Below are 23,792 nucleotides of genomic sequence, written 5' to 3'. Positions count from 1 at the left end.
AACGAATGGGAAGGTGAGCTGAAGTTTCCTAAGGTCATACGTACTGGCTCCAGTAGATTAAACCAAATCTGTTACAGACCTTCATGTGTTCAGCGACGCCTCAGAGAGTTCATATGGAGCAGTCGCTTACCTGCGGACTGAAGATTAGCTTGGTAAGATCCATCTGTCATTTGTACCAAAGCACCAAAAAGAGTCCTGTCAATACCCCGCTTGGAGCTATGTGCCGCTGTGATTAGTGCACAGTTGACAAACCTGTTGAAGAAAGAATTAACTTTGCCAATTCGTCACTCAGTTCTTTGGACCGACTCCACCACGGTGCTGTCCTGGATACAGTCAGAGTCTTGTCATTTCAAAGTTTTCGCCAGTACCAGAGCTGCTGAAATCAATGAGCTTACCAACCTTAGTGCCTAGAGATATGTAGATTCAGTACAAAATCCAGCAGATGACCTTACAAGTGGGAAGACACTGAAAGACCTTGCTAAACCCAACAGATGAAGCCAGGGGCCCCCATTCCTGCTCATTCCACCAGAAAATTGGCCAGCAAACCCGACAGAGCGCCCAGAGAATGACAAGTCTGAGCTTAAGAAATCTGCATTCTGTGGAGTAGTAGCTGTAGATGTACCAACCGGCAGTGAGTATAAGACATGGACAGAATTGGTAAAGGCTACTGCAGAGGAGCGACATGGGGCAGCTGGAGAGTCAGGAGAACCCACAGCAAAAGGTTATCAAGCGGCAGAGACATGCATACTCCAGAAGGTGCAAAATGAGTGTTTTCTTGAGGAGTGGCAACAACTGAAATCAGGAAAGGCTCTTAAACATAATAGCCGCTTATTCACCTTAGCTCTAGAATATGACACGGCTACCAATCTAATCTGGGTTGGTGGTAGGCTAAGATGTGCGGAAACCTTAGATCCTGCCCTGAAAACATCCCATTGTTCTAGATTCTAAACATCCAGTGGTGAAGTTACTCCTCCAAGATTATGATAAAAGACTGACATTCAGGCCCTGATAGGGTGTTTGCAGAAATAAGACGACAGTTCTGGGTTCTAAGAGGAAGAGCAGCCATCCGCAGCTTACAGCATGCCTGTACAGAATGCCAACGTCTGAGAGCCAAACCTACCATTCCCAAAATGGCAAACCTTCCTTTAGCATGCTTGCGTCTCTACAAGCCAGCCTTTCATTCGACTGGTTTATATTCCACCACAGGCAGACACGAGACTGGCTTTGTCTGGCCTCCATGATGCCATCAGCGGCTCCACAAACAGCCATCCCGATGCGGCTTTCGTCGTCGCGGGTGATTTTAACAAAGCCAACCTTAAGAAAGTATTGCCTAACTTTCACCAACATGTCTCCTGTCCCACACGAGGAGCAAACACACTGGATCACTGCTATTCTCTGTTTAAGAATGCCTACAAGGCTCGTTCACTACCAGCCTTTGGTAAATCGGACCATGCCGCCATTTTCCTTACACCTGAGTACAAACAAAGGCTCGTTCAGGTTCCAGGCGAGTTCTTTGGACGTCAGCGAGCTCACTGACGTGGCGCTCTGCTTCATCAACACACTGACAGAGCAAGCCACACAAACAATAACTATAACTTCCTTCTCTAATCAGAAACCGTGGGTGGACAGTTCAATCCGCGCTGCAGTGAACGCCCGCACTGCCGCATACAACGGCGGTCTACTAACAGGGAATAAGAGTGATTATAAATCATCCTGTTATGCTCTCCGACGCGCCGTTAAAGCCGCAAAGCTCCGTTATAGGGATCGCGTGGAGTCTTATTTCCAACTCAACGACTCCCGGCGGATGTGGCAGGGACTGAGGACCATCTGTGCTTTTGGAACGAAATCCTCTGCAGAAGTGAGAGCTGATCCGTTGCTTGTGAACGAGTTAAACTCTTTCTACGCTCGCTTTGATGGCAATCACGGCAGCGCGACACCGCCGAGTGGCGCATCAGAGAGAATCACTCAGAGCTGCAACAATCACGTGATCTCTGTCTCGGAGGATGAGGTTCGTAGGACACTCAAGCATGTGGATGTTAGGAAAGCTGCTGGTCCGGATGGTGTTTCAGGTTGTGTCCTGCAGTCCTGTGCTGATCAGCTCGCCGGACTCCTCACATCCATCTTCAATGAGTCCCTTGCTACATCTGTGGTCCCAACCTCATTCAAAAAATCCACCATCATTCCTGTCCCTAAGAACAGTAAACCCTCTTGCCTAAATGACTATCGCCCAGTGGCTCTCACGTCTTTAGTCATGAAGGTCTTTGAGAGACTCATCAAAAACAACATCTGCTCCTCCATCCCTGACATCTTGGACCCTCTTCAGTTCGCCTATCGTCCCAATAGATCGACTGAAGATGCCATCTCTCACATCCTCCACTACTCCCTCACACACATCGACAGCAAGAATGGGAACTATGTAAGACTGCTATTTATTGACTATAGTTCAGCCTTTAACACCATAGTTCCCATTAGTGAGAGTAGGACAGTTCACCTCCACCTCCATCACCATGAGTGTAGCTCCCAGTCCCCTGCTCTACTCTCTCTACACGCATGACTGTTTGTCCACACACAGCTCCACCTCTGTCATCAAGTTTGCGGATGATACTGTTGTCCTGGGCCTCATTTCCAACAACAATGAGACCGCATACTTGGACGAGGTGGAGCAACTGACATCATGGTGCCAAGACAACTGTCTCCTTCTGAATGTGAACAAGACCAAAGAACTGATTGTGGACTTCAGGAAGAGACAGCAACGGTCATATTCCCCTCTCATGATCAGCGGGACACCAGTAGAGAGAGTGAGCAGCTTCAAATACCTGGGTGTGAACATCTCCGAGGACCTGACCTGGACTGCACATATCCAGTCTCAGGTGAAAAAGGCCAGGCAAAGACTGTACCACCTGCGCTAGCTGAGGAAATTCCGTGTCTCACTGGCTATCCTGAAAACTTTCTATTCAGGGGCAACAGAAAGTTTACTGACTCAGTGCATCACAGCGTGGCATGGTAACAGCACCAGTCACGACTACAAAGCCCTGCAAAGAGTGGTGCGCTTGTCCGAGCGCATCTCAGGGTCAGCTCTCCCGTCTCTGCAGGACATCTACATCAAACGATGCAGAGGTAGAGCTACAAATATCATCAAGGACATTAATCACCCGGCCAACCCCCACTTCATCCGGCTGCCTTCTGGTAAGCGCTTCCGTAGCCTGATGGCCAAAACTGAGAGACTCAGGAGGAGTTTCTTCCCACAGGCCATCAGACCCCTGAATGCTGTCACTTAACAACATGTGACTTCACCTCACTTCAGTACTAACAAACTCACATACTGATATTGCACTGCACTTTATTCTTGTGTTCCATGTAACTACACATCATAATGCTGTTTGCACATTAAACTCCTGCACTTCTGTTATCCACATATTTATTTTTATAGTCTCCAGTTTACTTTATCTCACTTATTTTATTCCACATCTCTTATTTCTTTTACTTGATTTATTCATAATTCTACATATGTATATATATATAACACCTTTATCCTATTCCTATTTTATAATTTATTGTGCTTTTTTTGTTAATTGTTATTTGCTGTCCTTGGAGCGGACCTGTTTACATTTCACTGCCGGTTGTATTCTGTATAACTGTGTATGTGACAAATAAAACTCTTGAACTTGAACAATGTGGAGGAGCCCAACACACTCCCTGTAGCATCTGTAACTCGCACGCAACCTTCTCGAATGTCAAATTGAACACAATTTGGGGGCGGCTGTAAAAACTAATTGCATGTGTGCCCCTTTAAGACTCGTTGCCCTTTTAAAAATGATGCACCAAAGTATTGTGTGGAGAAGAAATGCGATCCGATCCGAGTTGCAGTGTAATGTGTGTGCGTGCATCCTATAAAGTGAGTTAATTCTTGTTAAATATACACTTAGGAGGAAGTTTATGCTATAACCTTGCATATAATCGATGATTATTGAGGTTATTGTAATTATATTTGAGTGTTTTGATCGTGCTTAACTAGCGCTCGTTGCCTACATGTTTATATACACATCTGCTGTCAGATTATACGATCGCTTAGATTTATACTGTGCTTTCATATTTATGTTGAGATAGATTGTTTGTTGTCCAGGTTTAGATGTGTGTAGTAAACTACAAGTATATTTTTGAGTTTATGGAGATTGTAGTTAAGTGGATTTTTCAGATGCTTATATGGCTAGTCATGGAGCTACAGTATTTCACACTTACGGCAAAAGATATTACACTGTTTTTGTTTGTTATATTGTATTGGTAATAATTTGATCTGAAGTCTGTATTTTTTACCTATTGTAATTGTTATTTATCTTTGTACAGACCACACCCATACTCATGCATCTATAAAGAAAGAACGGTGGTTGACTGATTTCCTGGGTTCTGACCGGCCCACCAGGGCGAGTGTTTTTCCTATCCAACAGGCTTTTAAGAGATAAACTAAGATTTCCAATTCCACATCCTACATCTTGCTTTAGACAATACCTCCCTTCCCTAATCTACATATAGAACACACATTTTTTAGAACAAAATTACAGTAATACACAAAAAGGGTTTTTGTGTACTGTATACATACAGTAAGGAAAATAAAGACGACACAGCAAGATGACAGTAAAGACAAAGTAGCCAAGACGATACTGTCAGTGAGGATGACATAGCAAGATGACTATAAAGACGACATAGCAGGTAGACATAGCAAGATGACAGTGAGGATGACACATGACACAGCAAGACGACAGTGAGGGTGACACAGCAAGACGATAGTGAGGATGACACAGCAAGACATCAGTGAGGATGACACGGCAAGACGAGAGTGAGGATGACACGGCAAGACGACAGTGAGGGTGACACGGCAAGACGACAGTGAGGATGACACAGCAAGGCGACAGTGAGGATGACACAGCAAGACAAAAGTGAGGATGACCGCAAGACGACAGTGAGAGTGACACAGTAAGACGACAGTGAGGGTGACACAGCAAGACGACGGTGAGGGTGACACAGCAAGACGATAGTGAGGGTGACACAGCAAGACGATAGTGAGGGTGACACAGCAAGACGACGGTGAGGGTGACACAGCAAGACGATAGTGAGGATGACACAGCAAGACATCAGTGAGGATGACACGGCAAGACGAGAGTGAGGATGACACGGCAAGACGACAGTGAGGATGACACGGCAAGACGACAGTGAGGATGACACAGCAAGACATCAGTGAGGATGACACGGCAAGACGACAGTGAGGGTGACACAGCAAGACGACGGTGAGGGTGACACAGCAAGACGACGGTGAGGGTGACACAGCAATACGATAGTGAGGATGACACAGCAAGACATCAGTGAGGATGACACGGCAAGACGAGAGTGAGGATGACACGGCAAGACGACAGTGAGGATGATACGGCAAGACATCAGTGAGGATGACACGGCAAGACGAGAGTGAGGATGACAGGGCAAGACGACAGTGAGGGTGACACGGCAAGGCGACAGTGAGGATGACACAGCAAGACAAAAGTGAGGATGACAGCAAGACGACAGTGAGAGTGACACAGCAAGACGACGGTGAGAGTGACACAGCAAGACGACGGTGAGGGTGACACCGCAAGACGACGGTGAGGGTGACACAGCAAGACGACAGTGAGGGTGACACAGCAAGACGACAGTGAGGGTGACACAGCAAGACGACAGTGAGGATGACAGCAAGACGACAGTGAGGATGACACAGCAAGACGACAGTGAGGGTGACACAGCAAGACGACAGTGAGGGTGACACAGCAAGACGACAGTGAGGATGACACAGCAAGACGACGGTGAGGGTGACACAGCAAGACGACGGTGAGGGTGACACGGCAAGACGACGGTGAGGGTGACACAGCAAGACGACAGTGAGGGTGACACAGCAAGACGACAGTGAGGGTGACACAGCAAGACGACAGTGAGGGTGACAGCAAGACGACAGTGAGGGTGACAGCAAGACGACAGTGAGGGTGACAGCAAGACGACAGTGAGGATGACAGCAAGACGACAGTGAGGACAGTGAGGGTGACACAGCAAGACGACAGTGAGGATGACACAGCAAGACAGTGAGGATGACACAGCAAGACGACAGTGAGGATGACACAGCAAGACGACAGTGAGGGTGACACAGCAAGACGACAGTGAGGATGACACAGCAAGACGACAGTGAGGATGACACAGCAAGACGACAGTGAGGATGACACAGCAAGACGCCAGTGAGGGTGACAGCAAGACGACAGTGAGGATGACAGCAAGACAACAGTGAGGATGACACAGCAAGACGACAGTGAGGGTGACACAGCAAGACGACAGTGAGGATGACACAGCAAGACGACAGTGAGGATGACACAGCAAGACGACAGTGAGGATGACACAGCAAGACGACAGTGAGGGTGACACAGCAAGACGACAGTGAGGATGACACAGCAAGACGACAGTGAGGGTGACACAGCAAGACGACAGTGAGGGTGACACAGCAAGACGACAGTGAGGGTGACACAGCAAGATGACAGTGAGGATGACACAGCAAGACGACAGTGAGGGTGACAGCAAGACAGTGAGGATGACACAGCAAGACGACAGTGAGGGTGACAGCAAGACGACAGTGAGGGTGACACAGCAAGACGACAGTGAGGGTGACACAGCAAGACGACAGTGAGGATGACACAGCAAGACAGTGAGGATGACACAGCAAGACGACAGTGAGGGTGACACAGCAAGACGACAGTGAGGATGACACAGCAAGACGACAGTGAGGGTGACACAGCAAGACGACAGTGAGGGTGACAGCAAGACGACAGTGAGGGTGACAGCAAGACGACAGTGAGGATGACACAGCAAGACGACAGTGAGGGTGACAGCAAGACGACAGTGAGGGTGACAGCAAGACGACAGTGAGGGTGACACAGCAAGACGACAGTGAGGATGACACAGCAAGACAGTGAGGATGACACAGCAAGACAGTGAGGATGACACAGCAAGACTACAGTGAGGATGACACAGCAAGACGACAGTGAGGATGACACGGCAAGACGACAGTGAGGACAGTGAGGGTGACACAGCAAGACGACAGTGAGGATGACACAGCAAGACAGTGAGGATGACACAGCAAGACGACAGTGAGGGTGACACAGCAAGACGACAGTGAGGATGACACAGCAAGACGACAGTGAGGATGACACAGCAAGACGACAGTGAGGGTGACAGCAAGACGCCAGTGAGGGTGACAGCAAGACGACAGTGAGGGTGACAGCAAGACGACAGTGAGGATGACAGCAAGACGACAGTGAGGGTGACACAGCAAGACGACAGTGAGGATGACACAGCAAGACGACAGTGAGGGTGACACAGCAAGACGACAGTGAGGATGACACAGCAAGACGACAGTGAGGGTGACACAGCAAGACGACAGTGAGGATGACACAGCAAGACGACAGTGAGGATGACACAGCAAGACGACAGTGAGGGTGACACAGCAAGACGACAGTGAGGATGACACAGCAAGACGACAGTGAGGATGACACAGCAAGACGACAGTGAGGGTGACACAGCAAGACGACAGTGAGGGTGACACAGCAAGATGACAGTGAGGATGACACAGCAAGACGACAGTGAGGGTGACAGCAAGACGACAGTGAGGATGACACAGCAAGATGACAGTGAGGGTGACAGCAAGACGACAGTGAGGGTGACAGCAAGACGACAGTGAGGGTGACACAGCAAGACGACAGTGAGGATGACACAGCAAGACAGTGAGGATGACACAGCAAGACGACAGTGAGGGTGAGACAGCAAGACGACAGTGAGGATGACACAGCAAGACGACAGTGAGGATGACACAGCAAGATGACAGTGAGGGTGACACAGCAAGACGACAGTGAGGGTGACAGCAAGACGACAGTGAGGGTGACAGCAAGACGACAGTGAGGGTGACAGCAAGACGACAGTGAGGATGACACAGCAAGACGACAGTGAGGGTGACAGCAAGACGACAGTGAGGGTGACAGCAAGACGACAGTGAGGGTGACACAGCAAGACGACAGTGATGATGACACAGCAAGACAGTGAGGATGACACAGCAAGACAGTGAGGATGACACAGCAAGACTACAGTGAGGATGACACAGCAAGACGACAGTGAGGATGACACAGCAAGACGACAGTGAGGACAGTGAGGGTGACACAGCAAGACGACAGTGAGGATGACACAGCAAGACAGTGAGGATGACACAGCAAGACGACAGTGAGGGTGACACAGCAAGACGACAGTGAGGATGACACAGCAAGACGACAGTGAGGATGACACAGCAAGACGACAGTGAGGATGACACAGCAAGACGCCAGTGAGGGTGACAGCAAGACGACAGTGAGGGTGACAGCAAGACGACAGTGAGGATGACAGCAAGACAACAGTGAGGATGACACAGCAAGACTACAGTGAGGATGACACAGCAAGACGACAGTGAGGATGACACAGCAAGACGACAGTGAGGACAGTGAGGGTGACACAGCAAGACGACAGTGAGGATGACACAGCAAGACAGTGAGGATGACACAGCAAGACGACAGTGAGGGTGACACAGCAAGACGACAGTGAGGATGACACAGCAAGACGACAGTGAGGATGACACAGCAAGACGACAGTGAGGATGACACAGCAAGACGCCAGTGAGGGTGACAGCAAGACGACAGTGAGGGTGACAGCAAGACGACAGTGAGGATGACAGCAAGACAACAGTGAGGATGACACAGCAAGACGACAGTGAGGGTGACACAGCAAGACGACAGTGAGGATGACACAGCAAGACGACAGTGAGGATGACACAGCAAGACGACAGTGAGGGTGACACAGCAAGACGACAGTGAGGATGACACAGCAAGACGACAGTGAGGATGACACAGCAAGACGACAGTGAGGGTGACACAGCAAGACGACAGTGAGGGTGACACAGCAAGATGACAGTGAGGATGACACAGCAAGACGACAGTGAGGGTGACAGCAAGACGACAGTGAGGATGACACAGCAAGACGACAGTGAGGGTGACAGCAAGACGACAGTGAGGGTGACAGCAAGACGACAGTGAGGGTGACACAGCAAGACGACAGTGAGGATGACACAGCAAGACAGTGAGGATGACACAGCAAGACGACAGTGAGGGTGACACAGCAAGACGACAGTGAGGGTGACACAGCAAGACGACAGTGAGGGTGACACAGCAAGACGACAGTGAGGATGACACAGCAAGACGACGGTGAGGGTGACACGGCAAGACGACAGTGAGGGTGACACAGCAAGACGACAGTGAGGATGACACAGCAAGACGACGGTGAGGGTGACACGGCAAGACGACAGTGAGGGTGACACAGCAAGACGACGGTGAGGGTGACACAGCAAGACGACAGTGAGGGTGACACAGCAAGACGACAGTGAGGGTGACACAGCAAGACGACAGTGAGGGTGACAGCAAGACGACAGTGAGGGTGACAGCAAGACGACAGTGAGGGTGACAGCAAGACGACAGTGAGGATGACAGCAAGACGACAGTGAGGACAGTGAGGGTGACACAGCAAGACGACAGTGAGGATGACACAGCAAGACAGTGAGGATGACACAGCAAGACGACAGTGAGGGTGACACAGCAAGACGACAGTGAGGATGACACAGCAAGACGACAGTGAGGATGACACAGCAAGACGACAGTGAGGGTGACAGCAAGACGCCAGTGAGGGTGACAGCAAGACGACAGTGAGGGTGACAGCAAGACGACAGTGAGGATGACAGCAAGACAACAGTGAGGATGACACAGCAAGACGACAGTGAGGGTGACACAGCAAGACGACAGTGAGGATGACACAGCAAGACGACAGTGAGGATGACACAGCAAGACGACAGTGAGGGTGACACAGCAAGACGACAGTGAGGATGACACAGCAAGACGACAGTGAGGATGACACAGCAAGACGACAGTGAGGGTGACACAGCAAGACGACAGTGAGGGTGACACAGCAAGATGACAGTGAGGATGACACAGCAAGACGACAGTGAGGGTGACAGCAAGACGACAGTGAGGATGACACAGCAAGACGACAGTGAGGGTGACAGCAAGACGACAGTGAGGGTGACAGCAAGACGACAGTGAGGGTGACACAGCAAGACGACAGTGAGGATGACACAGCAAGACAGTGAGGATGACACAGCAAGACGACAGTGAGGGTGACACAGCAAGACGACAGTGAGGATGACACAGCAAAACGACAGTGAGGATGACACAGCAAGACGACAGTGAGGGTGACACAGCAAGACGACAGTGAGGGTGACAGCAAGACGACAGTGAGGGTGACAGCAAGACGACAGTGAGGATGACACAGCAAGACGACAGTGAGGGTGACAGCAAGACGACAGTGAGGGTGACACAGCAAGACGACAGTGAGGATGACACAGCAAGACAGTGAGGATGACACAGCAAGACAGTGAGGATGACACAGCAAGACTACAGTGAGGATGACACAGCAAGACGACAGTGAGGATGACACAGCAAGATGACAGAAAGTGTGACTGCCCTGCCCTTCTCTCATCATGATTGCATACAGAAAGGCCATAAAAACTGCTAGATCTGCTTATTTCTCAACTCTTTTAGAAGAAAACAAACACAACCCTAAGTATTTATTCGATACAGTAGCTAAATTATCAAAAAATAAAGCTTCAGCTTCTGATGTTTGTAAACAACACAGCAGTAATGACTTTATGAACTTCTTTACTAGTAAGATTGATAATATTAGGAATAAAATTATAACCATGCAGCCGTCTATTACAGTATCACTTCAGACAGAGCGCTGTAGTGTCACTGAGGAAAAATTACACTCATTCACTACTATAGGAGGAGAAGAATTGGCTAAACTTGTAAAATCATCAAAATCAACAACATGTATGCTTGACCCTATACCGACTAGGGTATTAAAAGGGATACTTCCAGAGGTCATAGATCCTCTGCTTAACATCATTAATTCATCTTTGACTTTAGGATATGTACCGAAAACTTTTAAGTTGGCTATAATTAAACCACTTATTAAAAAAACGCAACTTGATCCTAAAGAATTAGTCAATTACAGGCCAATCTCGAATCTACTGTTTCTATCAAAAATACTAGAAAAGGCTGTGTCTTCACAATTATGTTCCTTTTTAGAAAGAAATGGTATATGTGAGGATTTCCAGTCAGGATTTAGACTGTATCATAGTACCGAGACTGCTCTAATTAGAGTTACAAATGATTTACTCTTATCATCTGATCGTGGTTGTATCTCTCTATTAGTGTTACTCGATCTTAGCGCTGCATTTGATACTATCGATCACAATATTCTTCTGAATAGAATCGAAAATTATGTTGGCGTTAGTGGAACTGCTTTGGCATGGTTTAAATCGTACTTATCTGACCGTTATCAGTTTGTAGCAGTAAATGAAGAGATGTCACACCAATCACAAGTTCAGTATGGGGTACCGCAAGGCTCAGTGTTAGGACCGTTGCTTTTCACCCTGTATATGCTACCACTGGGAGATATCATTAGGAAACATGGCGTTAGTTTTCATTGTTATGCTGACGATACTCAGCTCTATATTTCCTCACGCCCTGACGAAACCTACCAATTCACAAGATTAACGGAATGCATAGCTGATATAAAAAATTGAATGAATAGTAATTTCCTGCAACTTAATTCAGATAAAACTGAATTTTTAATTATTGGACAGAAAAGTTCCACAAGTAGTAACCGAGAATACTGTCTAACACTTGATGACTGCTCTGTCAAGCCCTCGTCGTCAGTGAGGAACCTGGGTGTGCTCTTTGATACCAATCTTTCATTTGAAAGCCACGTTTCTAGCATCTGTAAAACCGCATTCTATCATCTTAAAAATATATCTAAATTACGGCACATGCTTTCAATGCAAAATGCTGAACAGTTAGTACATGCGTTCATGAGCTCAAGGCTAGATTATTGTAATGCTCTACTGGGTGGTTGCCCTGCTCGCTTAATAAACAAACTCCAGCTGGTCCAAAATGCAGCAGCTAGAGTTCTTACTAGAAACAGGAAGTATGATCATATTAGTCCAGTTCTGTCAACATTGCACTGGCTCCCTATTAAACATCACATACATTTTAAAATCTTGCTTATTACTTACAAAGCACTAAATAGTTTAGCTCCCCGGTACTTAAGCGAGCTCTTAACGCATTATACTCCATCACGTCTATTGCGGTCTCAAAACTCTGGCCAGTTGATAATACCTAGAATATCTAAATCAACTGCAGGCGGTCGATCCTTTTCCTATTTAGCTCCTAAACTGTGGAATAGTCTTCCTAGCATTGTTCGGGAAGCAGACACACTCTGTCAGTTTAAATCTAGACTAAAAACACATCTCTTTACTATGGCATACACATAGAACATTTTTAACTTTCATTATTCAATTCAATTGACTGATTGTTAGGCTGCATTAACTAGGTCAGCCGGAACCGGGAACACTTCCCATAACACCTGATGTACTCGTTACATCATAAAAAGAGTGGCATCTATGCTAATGTTGTCTCTCTGTTTATCCCGAGGTTTATCCCGGATCTGGGCCCTGTCCGGATCGGATGGTGGACCTGCCTGGACATGACCAGCTCATCCTGGAGAGTCTGCTGAGCCGTGTCAAATGGTGTCTCCTCCGAATTTGCCTCACTGGCACGACATGCTCAAAACCCGTCTTCGGCGCAATAATTCCGATCTTTCATGTATTCATACTCTTGTGTAATCGACGCGCCATCCCATCATTTATTTCCAAATAAATCTGTCTCTTCCGTGATTCCCTAAAATTTTGAATATTCCAATCTAATATGATTTCTGACCTGTAAGGTTGCCAGAATAATAATCTTACACGGTGTGTTAATAGGCCAGAGGAGAACTGGCACCCCGACTGAGTCTGGTTTCTCCCAAGGTTTATTTTTCTCCATCATGCCCTGATGGAGTTTTGGTTCCTTGCCACTGTCGCCTTTGGCTTGGCTTGCTCAGTTGGGGACACTAAAAATATGATTAAAGTTATTCAACTTATTATACAAATAAAATGTATGAATTAGGTCTTATTTAATTCTATAAACTTAAATACTGATCTGCCAACATTGTTGCTATATGATAAATTAAACTAAGCTGATAACATCACTGTTTTCTCCAGTACGACTGTACAGCCAAATCTAATTTTGTCGCAATATTATCCTGTTTGACACTGTGAAGCTGCTTTGACACAATCGTGATTGTAAAAGCGCTATATAACTAAAGTTGATTGATTGATTGATTGATTGATTGATTATGAATTTTTCAGCCTGGACAAAGCTAATGTGCATGCGCAGTCAGTAACCGGAGCTCCTAATGGAAGCTACAGTGGCGATAACTTTTATCAACGATTGGCTCTTTAAATTACAAGGCGGGGCTTATTCGTCATATTGGCCATTGCAATTTCTCCCATTCATAAGTAATCGTAGTGAACGTCTTACCATATATAAAGTCTTTGGTAGAGTGTTATGGTAGGCTTTTGTGAGAGAGAGATGGACTAAACGAGTGAATTACCTGCATCTGATAAAGCATTCATTATTTAGGTCGATACCTGTAATTACGGTGGCCCAGTAGTGCAGCCGTACTAAATTAAACAACAACACAACGAAATCGCCCCAACACAATGAAATCACCACAACACAACGAAAACAAGCCACAACACAACAAAATCACCACAACACAACGAAAACAAACCACAACACAATGAAGTCGCACAAAGAAATCGCCACAACACAACGAAAACAAGCCACAACACAACAAAATCGCCACAACACAACGAAAACAAGCCACAACACAACGGAATTAAACCACAACGAAACGAAATTGCCACAAAACAACAGGATTAAACAACAACACAACAAAATCAACACAACGGAATTAAACCACAACAAAACAAAATCGCCACAACACCACAGAATTAAACAACAACACAACAAAATCAACACAACAGAATTAAACCCCAAGAAAACTAAATCGCCACAACACAACGAAAACAAGTCACAACACAACGAAATCACCACAACACAACAGAATCATGCTACAACACAACAAAATCCCCACAACACAACTTAAATGCTCACGACCACGAGGGGGCTATCGATGCAACAAAATCATTTTTCCTTGCCATTGATCTATAGATTGGCCAGTCTACAAATATTTAAACACTACGGTCAGTTTTAAGTGTGTAACCATGTATATCGACATGAAATATCAATTCAAAATCACCTACATGCATTATTCTCCTTATTCACCGCGCCTCCATCTTGAAAACCAAAACGAGGCTGGGGGGTACACTAAACCGGAAGTTCAATGACAGAGCGCAGCAGCGGGCGTCTGTCATGGCTACATGGACATCAAATCTTTCTTCTCTTCCCAAAATAACCATGGAATATGTTGAAAAGTGGGCAAATAATGACTGCATGATTCCCCGGGCTGTTTTGCTGAAAGGTTACAGCAACTGGATCGAGGGATATGTGCACGACGTGGAAGGTAAAGAACGGAGGATAACGGCTTTTTTCCTGAAATCACCATAGTTAACGTTACTTTTAAAGTTAGCTTGTTAAGTAGCTAATACAACAGGACGCGACAACATTACAAGACTGACTGTTATTTTGAGTGTTAACAATAAATTATTTTACCGACAGTCAGTGTGAGAGCTAAGTGTTTTCGCTCAATGTGCAAAAACGAGGCACCTTACAACATTCAGGTATCATGACTGTGGATAAACTGCTCAGTTTGCGGAGTGGTGCCACTGCTAGAACAAATACGCTTGCTAAACGTTCAAATGTTCATTTTGATCGTTCATATCAACAGTTCATCTTCCCCTGCTAGACTAAAAATAACATGTTGCAGTTGATGTGATTTGTAGCTAAGATTATTGGAAACAGTCAAAATTGTTTCCAATGTGTCATTACAAAGCAAGGCAGGGTGCTACTGTTGGTTATTAAATGAATAAATATTAAGTATAAGTTCATTTGTTTACAGGCATGGGTTGCTCAGTTCACAAAGCAATGTTACGTAGGGTTGGGGAAGGTAATCTTCAGGTCTCGCAGGTAACACAGATGCTAAAAAATAATCAGTAATGTCGTCCACTGGGACGCACAAACCCAGTAACATCATTTGATTATGTTGAAACTGTTATGCATCTGTGCCTCAAATATCTTATTTTAATAAACATCATGTAAAATTACTGTTATTCCCCAACCCTGGGTTTTAGTACAATGAGTGTCCAATATATTGGGTACCCTGCAAGCTGTATTAATCAGTATATGTCTGATGTCCAGAACAAATGTAGTAGGGCTGTAAACGATTAATTGTATCCAAAATAAAAGTTTGTATTTACATAATGAATATTATGTTTGCTGTGTGCATGTATGTATGTGTATATATATATGTACATACACATATACATACATACATACACACACATGCTTGTACATATTTAATAAATATTTCATGTATGTGTATAATATATATATATATATATATATATATATATATATATATATATATATATATATATATATATATATATATATATATAATTTACATATATATTTCTTAAATATATACATGCACGTATGTGGTTTTAAATATACAAAATAATTATACACAGTACACTCATTTATTATGTAAATACAAACTTTTGTTTTGGAAGCAATTAATCACTTACAGCCCTAAAACCTAGCATCTTAAACATTGACTGTTATGCTTTTATTTTTGGAACATGAAAATGCCAGTTGTACCTAATTAACTGCACACTCAGTGTACATCACCATGCTCTGTAATTTCAAAATCCTTAGAGATACCATGACTGTTTGGGTCTGGACTAGACATTTAGAAATGTTGGTATACCTATCTAAATGTGAATGTGTTATTAAACTAGTTTGATTATTCTTAAAGGTGGAGCTGTCCTTCGAGGAGCCATTCATTAGCAAGACAACCTGCAACTGTAAAGCTGGCTTGGGACAGTGCAATCACTTAATAGGACTGCTCTACACGCTGGCACACTATATAAAAATGGGGTATGCATCTGTCCCACCAACTGCAAGCAAAACATTGTTACCTCAAGCCTGGCATGTTCCATCAAGGGCATTAGGTCTCAGCCCAAGAGCAGTTAGCACTGTGACAGTGTCCAAAGTTAAACCTCCATTGCCTAATGCACCACCAAAGAAAAAACAGCGCTCTACTGAGGGGATTGTCTCTAATTTGTATTGTCCTGTGCCACTTCCTTTACCAAGTGCTGAATTCGCAGAGACTCTTCGTGGCAACCTGGCTACAATTGACAGTAAGTGCCAGATGTTGAAGTTACTGGAAGCGAACTGTAAGCAGCCTGCTGTTCTGGTCTCCACAGAATTTGGGGAGCTTCCCTGGGGTTCTATATTAAGTTGTCAAACTCAACGTCCCCTGTCCATTTTCAGTGAAAATGACCCTGAACTTCCTCTACCTCCTCAGCCATGCTCATTTAGCACTGCTCTAGATGATACTGGAACATTCTTCTATGGAGGCCTGGCTGTCACACTTTCTGATGCAAAGCATCTAGAGATGGAAACCAGAGGACAAAGCAGTAGCAAGACCTGGCATCAAGTACGAGCCAAACGCCTGACATCATCAACATTTAAAAGAATCTGCTCCAGGGTGAGAGACTTTGACAGTTTAGCAGACAACCTGAAGGAGAAACGGTTCACACAAACTAAAGCAATGAAGAGAGGCCTTGAAATGGAGCCAGTCGCTGTTGCTGAATACAAGGAAATCACTGGCAATGAAGTCTATCCCTGTGGGTTTGTAATTAACCCCCATGCCCCACATCTGGGGGCCTCACCTGATGGGAAAGTGCGTGACCTTAGTGCAGCTCCAACCTACGGACTTCTGGAAATCAAGTGTCCAGACAAGGAGAGTTTTAAAGACTGTCCATACTTGTACTGCAAGACAGATGGAACCTATGCTCTGAAGACAATCCATGAGTACTACTACCAGATGGTGGGACAGATGGGTATCACCGGTATGACATGGTGCGATTTCCTTGTTCAGTGCAAACAGGACCATCACCTGGATCGGGTCCACTTCAATTCTGAAGAATGGGAAAAAATGAAATGCAAACTTGACAGTTTCTTTTTTACATACTTCCTGCCTGCCTTGTGTAAGAAAGGTAGATAAAAGAACATCTATGTAATAAAATGAAACAAGGCCATGTTTAAAGTTTTTATATTACAGTTTATTTTTCTGTGGTGCTTTATATTTAAAAGTTCTTGTGAAGTAACAGATGTTTCTGCTAATGTTCATGTGTGGAGCAACACTGTTTGCAGCACTCACACACACACACGCTCACACATTCACTCACTCACTCACACACGCTCACTCACACATTCACTCACTCACTCACTCATTCTCACACACACACGCTCACTCACTCACACATTTACTCACTCACGCTCACTCACACATTCACTCACTCACACCATGAAATTACATCAAAAATATACAATGTTAAAAATAAAAGAAACTTGACTCTAAAACAACTTGTCAGAATAATTCAGTGTGCTACATGGGGTGGACAGTATCATTTTAAACCAGTCAATACTGGCACGCTTTAGAACAGAGGCCCTTGAAAGTTAGTTAAGAGGGCACATACAGTCCACAGTTGATAGACAGAGCCCACTAGTGTCATTGGTAAGACCCTATCGAATATGTGATACTCTTTGATCCTCCTAATGGCACGCTCAACAAGAATGCGAAGTCTGGCTATGGCTTGTGTCTGTCTCACCTCTTCTTGGCTAAAATGTCCACTTGGGCCTAAAAAGGGTGGGATCACAAGAGAAACATTGATTTCACTGAGAAGGTCCTTGATAAGAAATCCTTTATCAGCCATGACCTCATCACCTTCCTCAAGTAGTGACAGGATCCCTGATTCTCTTGTGATCTCCTTGTCAGATATCGAACCTGCATACAGCTCACTGACAAATGTAACTAAACCAGAGGGAGAGATGCCAACTAGGCCCTTAAATGTGGTGTTACCTTTGTAGTGAGAGTAGATTTCAGAGTTCAGAACTTTTGAACTAGGTCTCTGCACGTGTATTTCTGTACAATCTAATATAACTCTTGTAAGTGGGAAAGTGCTTTTGAAACAAGGAGGCATGAGCTCATTTACAGTTTCTCTCGAAGGCCAAATTGGAAGTGATCCTAACATGAAATGTAGATAGTTTGCCCAGGTTACACAGACCCTGCTTACAGTTGAGTGTGACACATCAAAGCGCACCGCAAGGTCCTGTTCAGGAAAACCTTGCCTAAGACGACAAAGAAATAAAAAAAACTGGTCAATGATGGACAGTTTAGGAATGCTAAACCCCTGCCTTACAATTTCCCCATCAGCTTGCCTTATTCGCTGTGCCTGACTCCACCCTACCATGTTTTCTGCAGTAGGCTGCAGGGCCATAAACACTGCTTTCAGTGTGTTATAATCAGGAAAGCCTGTGAAAAACATGATGTCCTTATCATTGCCTTCGAATCTTGAAAGGAGAAACTGCTTGGCTTGAAGACGTGCAATTAATTGTGCTTGATCGTTGATGATTTTGTGTGCTTCCTTAAGTTGCTCTTCCAGTGGTGGGGGCAGTTCAGCATAATCATGATCAGGGTGTGGAGGGGCTGCACTGCAAGGGAAAGAAAATATTGAAGGACATAATTGTAACATGCATTAAATTACATGCATTCTATCGTGTTAGTGTGGGGCTATTTTGAGCCTTGTTAGTGGTATTAACTAGCTGGGGGTGGGGGAGATAAACATCACTTACCTCAACTCATTAGAATTTACATCAACCTGCTGCACATCCTCTTCAACAACTGCAGTGATTGCATGACTGGAAAGCAGTATTACTGAAACTTAGTCACATGAAAAAGGTTTCTTAAAAACATTATGGATTAAGAATTTAACTGCACAGAAAAATACCTTGTAGTTCCTCTGACGATAGACCTCCTTGCAGGCCTCACGTGACTATCAGTCCAGGCAAACAATGTTGGAACAGCACCCTTCTTCAACTTTCGCATGCCAACCAGGGTCTTCAAAAAAGACTCTTCAGTGAAGTGATCTGAACATACTTTTGTGTGCACATTGATCTGTAACATTAGATGGATGGATGTTAAATATAGTTTGGTGGTTAAAATGGTCTAGATTAGCAGTGATTATCATAAAAAGGCACAGGTAACGTCTTATTTATATTCTGCTGTAAGACACGGCTAGCCACGGTAGGACGTTAGCTGACCAGGCTAGTCTAAAGTGCAACACCTTGCTCAACGTTACCCGCGAATCAGCCCCACGCTCGCTATAACTTTACTTAAAAAGGACCGGTTCGTGACTAATCAAGTCATGTTTATTTAGCCAGAAGGCTTAGCTAGCTATCTCTGTGCTAGTTAATGTAAATATGGCTAACGTTAGCGTAGGTAGCATCGTAAACTAATGTTAATATCTTACCTTGAAATGGCAACCGGGATCTCATCTTATTTTGTGAATCCATTCACGGCAAAGAACAGGATCCTTTGGGAAACGATGAAATGTTTGACCTGTACAGGATTTCTTTCTTTTTGACGATGTACATCTGGGAACACAACAGTGTGGCGGCATTGTAATAGCGTGATGACAGTAGCCTGCTGAGCGCCAAAGTTACTTCCGTACCCCACAGCCTCGTTTTGGTTAAAGGAAGTGACGTAGGTGAATAAGGCGAATAGCTGCAAATGTATACTCCAGTACCGCTTGGTGGTTCGAACAGTTGGGGTTACACACATGACTAAAATGCCAAGTGAAAACTGAAAATCACATGCAACATTTTCAACAGTGAGAATACACTAATTTAGGTGCAAAAAGTGCCCAATATGAGAAATTGGAATAAACAATAGTATGTGATTAGCATGCATTACACACACACATATGCTCAGACCACTCACTTTAAAGTGAGTCATTCATTGATACATATTGCACAATAATCCTACAACAAAAAATGAACAACAACAAGAATGCGCGTTTGTGTTGTGCTTTAACTGCAGACAGAACTACAGTGACATTTAAGTACATGTTTGTAGAACATATTGCAAAACTTAACACAGTATTAATAATTGATTCTTCAAACCTCTTTCAGCGGCTGTCGGGACAAGCAGAATGCTAGATTTGCAGATGAAAAGTTGCAGATGTCCTGATCAGGCCAGTGTGCTCAAGATGATGGACAGGAGTCATAATATTTGATTTCAAGTCATTCAACTGTGCTCTTAGAGTTGGTTATTTAGCCTATAAAGAGTCACAGGTGTAATCTACGTTTTGAGAGTGGGATCACCCTCCCACTCATTACTGTAGATACAACTTACTGTATATTTATGCTACTCTGAATAACTTGAATATCCAGCTACAAGTTCGCGCTAAAAACCTGCCATGAATGATGCTGCTTGCTGATCGCTGATTGGCTAAAAGTACATGCTAGTCGGCGACGTCAACAACAAAGCCAGCTGACTCTACGCTGGGCCTGCGCGTGTTTAGTTACATTATGATGACTGGTTTGTTATTAACCAATTAAAATATACAGTTTAGATGCCTGAAAACCAGCAAACTGACCCCAAACCAGCCCAAATTCTGTCTACCCGCCCAAAGCCAGTTTTTACCCGCATAATTTAAAACCGCCCACTTGGAAATGGTTTCATTGCTAATACTACTGGGGGAATCAGATTCGAGAACCAGAGAAAACCTTTGTATAGATTAAAACAGTGTATAATTATCTAGCATAAAATGCATACATATCAGTAGTCATATTATATCTGCCAATGTCTTAAGATTATATTTAAATGTAGTCTTAATTGTGGGGAAAAACATATAATGCAATGCAATACAATGATAATTCCGATATCATCATTGTATAATATTACATGATGGATCAAGCCTGATGCATCATATTTTGATGTGTAATCAAATAAACGAATGTCCAGCAAGTGTCCATATAGAAATATTGCTAACAATATCAATGTTATTCTTGCATTACTTTATAAAAAATCATTAAATATTTCACAGCAAAAAGCATTGCATGCACACGTTGCACTGCAAATACATTACTGTTAAAAATAGTATCTATCTGGATTATTGTATATTGACTTTTGAGTAAACATTACGCACATCTACGATATACTTGACTGGCACTTTAAACAATAGGCCTAATGCAATGGGTAATGTCATATATTAATTATAATGACCTTATGGTGTTCATTTTTTTTAGACTTATCATAACTAAAAGGCAAGGCAAATAAAAGTATTTAAAGTTATTCTGCCTTTGTATTGTTCACAGAGCAATGATGCATGATAGTACTGCCTCTGAATATAGCAATATGACATCAATCTCCATTATCAAAAACAATGTGCTTGTCCACGGTTGTTCATCCTCAGTATGCACACTCTGTCTGACCTGAGACACACTGACAAAAATAGCGTTCCTAAATCCACAGACAAAATGATAAAAATGGAAATATTATTTGAATATATCCTGTTTTCACACAGCAGTGGTATCAGCCTTTGAAGGCTACATGTTCCTTCCTGCTCTGTACCCGTGAAGCGTTTGATCTCACATCACCTCTGTAGAGTTTCCGTGCTTGTTTTTGCAGATGATAAACAGATACACAGTAGCTATGTGAGCAAACGAAAGCAGATTTTTTGTTTTTCGTTTTAAACTAATTAGGTTGGATGTATAAAGGTGTGCTAGACCATCATAGCTGAGCTAACAATCTGTCATCATGAACAATAATAAACAATGCCTGAGAAATGCAGATCTATAATCACATGAATTAGTAGGAAACAAGTTCAAGTAGTTGCTAGTAGTTGAGTTAGGCAACAGGTTTTTGAGTAAACTGTGAAATATGTTGTTCATGTCTTGGCTTGATTTAATAACAGCCTTGCTAGGGAATAGGAAACAAAGCAAAGGACACTGTATTCTGCAGTCAACAAATATTTTTTTTAATTTAATTTATCTGATGATGCTATCGTACTTTAGTATATGCTTGGGTCCAGAAGTCTAAAATCATCGTGCTTTGCAATCGTGGCACAATCTGCAAAGGACTGCTCCTATGGCAAGCAGTATTAACATTTAATGTAAAAAAAAAAACAAAACAAACTAGTATCTATTGTCATGCTACTATTTTCAAGCTTATTTATTTGATACTCGTTCTTATTTAATAGATACTGGTACCCACTCATTAGATAATAGTACCTATTAAATAAGTAGTACTAGTGCTCATTATTTAGTTACTAGTACTTATTATTAGAAACTAGTACTTATGTATTAGCTACTACTTATTCAATATATACTAGTACCTATTTATTCATTTTTATTCAAAATGTAACTAGTAAGATTTTTTTTATTGAACTCTACAGTGGCATAAGATGGGTTAAAAAGCATGACTAGTAAGATAAGAATATAATATAGTTATAATAGTAGTACTTCAGTAGTTATAATAAAAAAATATACTAGTGTCTAAAAAATAAGTACTATTGAATAAGTACTATTATCTAATGAATAAGTACTAGTATCTAATAATAAGTACTAGTATGAATAAGTCCTATGTAACCTTGTAAACTTATCTTTCAATGGGTCAAACTGCTGGAAACATTGATAAGATGTTTGGTGTCTGTGAAAGAACTATCCGGCAGTCATTTACTGATAACTCTCCTCTGCTGGTCTGACCTCTGACGATTCTGTGCTTGAGCTCTCAACCAATGATGTGCTGAAGCTACACAAGGACCGCCCTCCTCATTTACATGTTGCACAGGGAAAAATAAAAACAAATCAATCAATCAATCAATAAATGTAAAAATAAATAAACGTGGGAATAAATAAATGTAAAAAAATAAATGAACCCATAAATAAATAAATATAAAAATAAATGTTAAAATGAATTAACAAATAAATAAAAGTTAAAGATATATATTTTTTATTAAAGCAGAAAATAATAAATTAAGGGAAAGATAATACAAAATTTTATTTGATAAAAAAAGATTCATATTTATTTTATCAAGTCATTTATTCTTTTATTTATTTTCCTAATATCACATTAATCTGTTTATTTATTACATATGTGTATATTTATTTATTTATTCACTTATTTACTTATTCCTTCATTTATTTATTTTTAATTTATGTTGGTCCTCCATACCACACACACACACGCACACACGCACACTCGCGCACACAAACAGTTGTTGTTGATTAAATTTTGTTGATTTACTTTCAATTTAGTTTTAAGAGAAACTGATTGTGAAATGTTTTAGTTTTTTGTGGCAACATTAACTCTTAAACATTGAACACTAAGATTTAAGACTTTGTTTGATTTGTGCATAATATTTAAATTGTTTTTTGTAAATATTTTTTTACAAAAAAAATATTTGAAAATTGTTTTTTTGTGTTTCTTGTTTGCTATACAGTACATATATACCCCTGTTAGGGGTAAACAGCTTATGACCCAGGACCAGTAGTGAAGAAATGAAGACAGAGTCAGGATTCCAATTAATTAAAAGAAAAATTTACTTAAGAATAGTTTGCAGTTTCAAAAGCAGAAGCCAGCTTCAAGTCTCACAAGGAGTTCGTAGGCCGCGCTCCCTCTCTCACCGTCTCGTTGCCTCGCCCTATCGTACATACAATTGTCCCAACAGTTATACCGTTTTC

The 23,792-nt window shown here is 43.0% G+C and overlaps 2 protein-coding genes across 2 annotated transcripts; one reads left to right on the top strand and one right to left on the bottom strand.

Moving 5' to 3' along the window:
- Positions 1 to 14,417: 14,417 nt before the first annotated feature.
- Positions 14,418 to 17,268, top strand: LOC137072168 (uncharacterized). Its single transcript, XM_067440385.1, has 2 exons — positions 14,418 to 14,601; positions 16,015 to 17,268. Exons 1-2 carry the CDS (start codon positions 14,584 to 14,586, stop codon positions 17,266 to 17,268), a joined length of 1,272 nt encoding a protein of 423 aa, XP_067296486.1. The 5' UTR covers positions 14,418 to 14,583.
- A 433-nt stretch (positions 17,269 to 17,701) lies between these two features.
- Positions 17,702 to 19,694, bottom strand: LOC137072167 (uncharacterized). Its single transcript, XM_067440384.1, has 4 exons — positions 19,577 to 19,694; positions 19,055 to 19,221; positions 18,900 to 18,965; positions 17,702 to 18,758 (listed from the first exon to the last, which is right to left on the bottom strand). Exons 2-4 carry the CDS (start codon positions 19,150 to 19,152, stop codon positions 17,702 to 17,704), a joined length of 1,221 nt encoding a protein of 406 aa, XP_067296485.1. The 5' UTR covers positions 19,153 to 19,221; positions 19,577 to 19,694.
- Between the last annotated feature and the right edge of the window lie 4,098 nt (positions 19,695 to 23,792).

Source organism: Pseudorasbora parva, chromosome 3 (assembly GCF_024679245.1).
Source record: "Pseudorasbora parva isolate DD20220531a chromosome 3, ASM2467924v1, whole genome shotgun sequence".
In the NCBI taxonomy this organism is placed as follows: domain Eukaryota; kingdom Metazoa; phylum Chordata; class Actinopteri; order Cypriniformes; family Gobionidae; genus Pseudorasbora; species Pseudorasbora parva.
Note: the sequence above shows the minus strand (reverse complement) of the source record. Positions and strands in the feature narration are given on the sequence as shown.

What these genes read in the sequence shown, in the direction of transcription:
- LOC137072167 (XM_067440384.1), bottom strand. Translation starts at nt 19,152, where the DNA reads ATGCGAAAGTTGAAGAAGGGTGCTGTTCCAACATTGTTTGCCTGGACT. An exon ending in ATCGTCAGAGGAACTACAAG is followed by an intron (nt 18,966 to 19,054) that starts GTATTTTTCTGT and finishes ACTGCTTTCCAG; the next exon opens with TCATGCAATCACTGCAGTTG. An exon ending in GTAAATTCTAATGAGTTGAG is followed by an intron (nt 18,759 to 18,899) that starts GTAAGTGATGTT and finishes TTTCCCTTGCAG; the next exon opens with TGCAGCCCCTCCACACCCTG.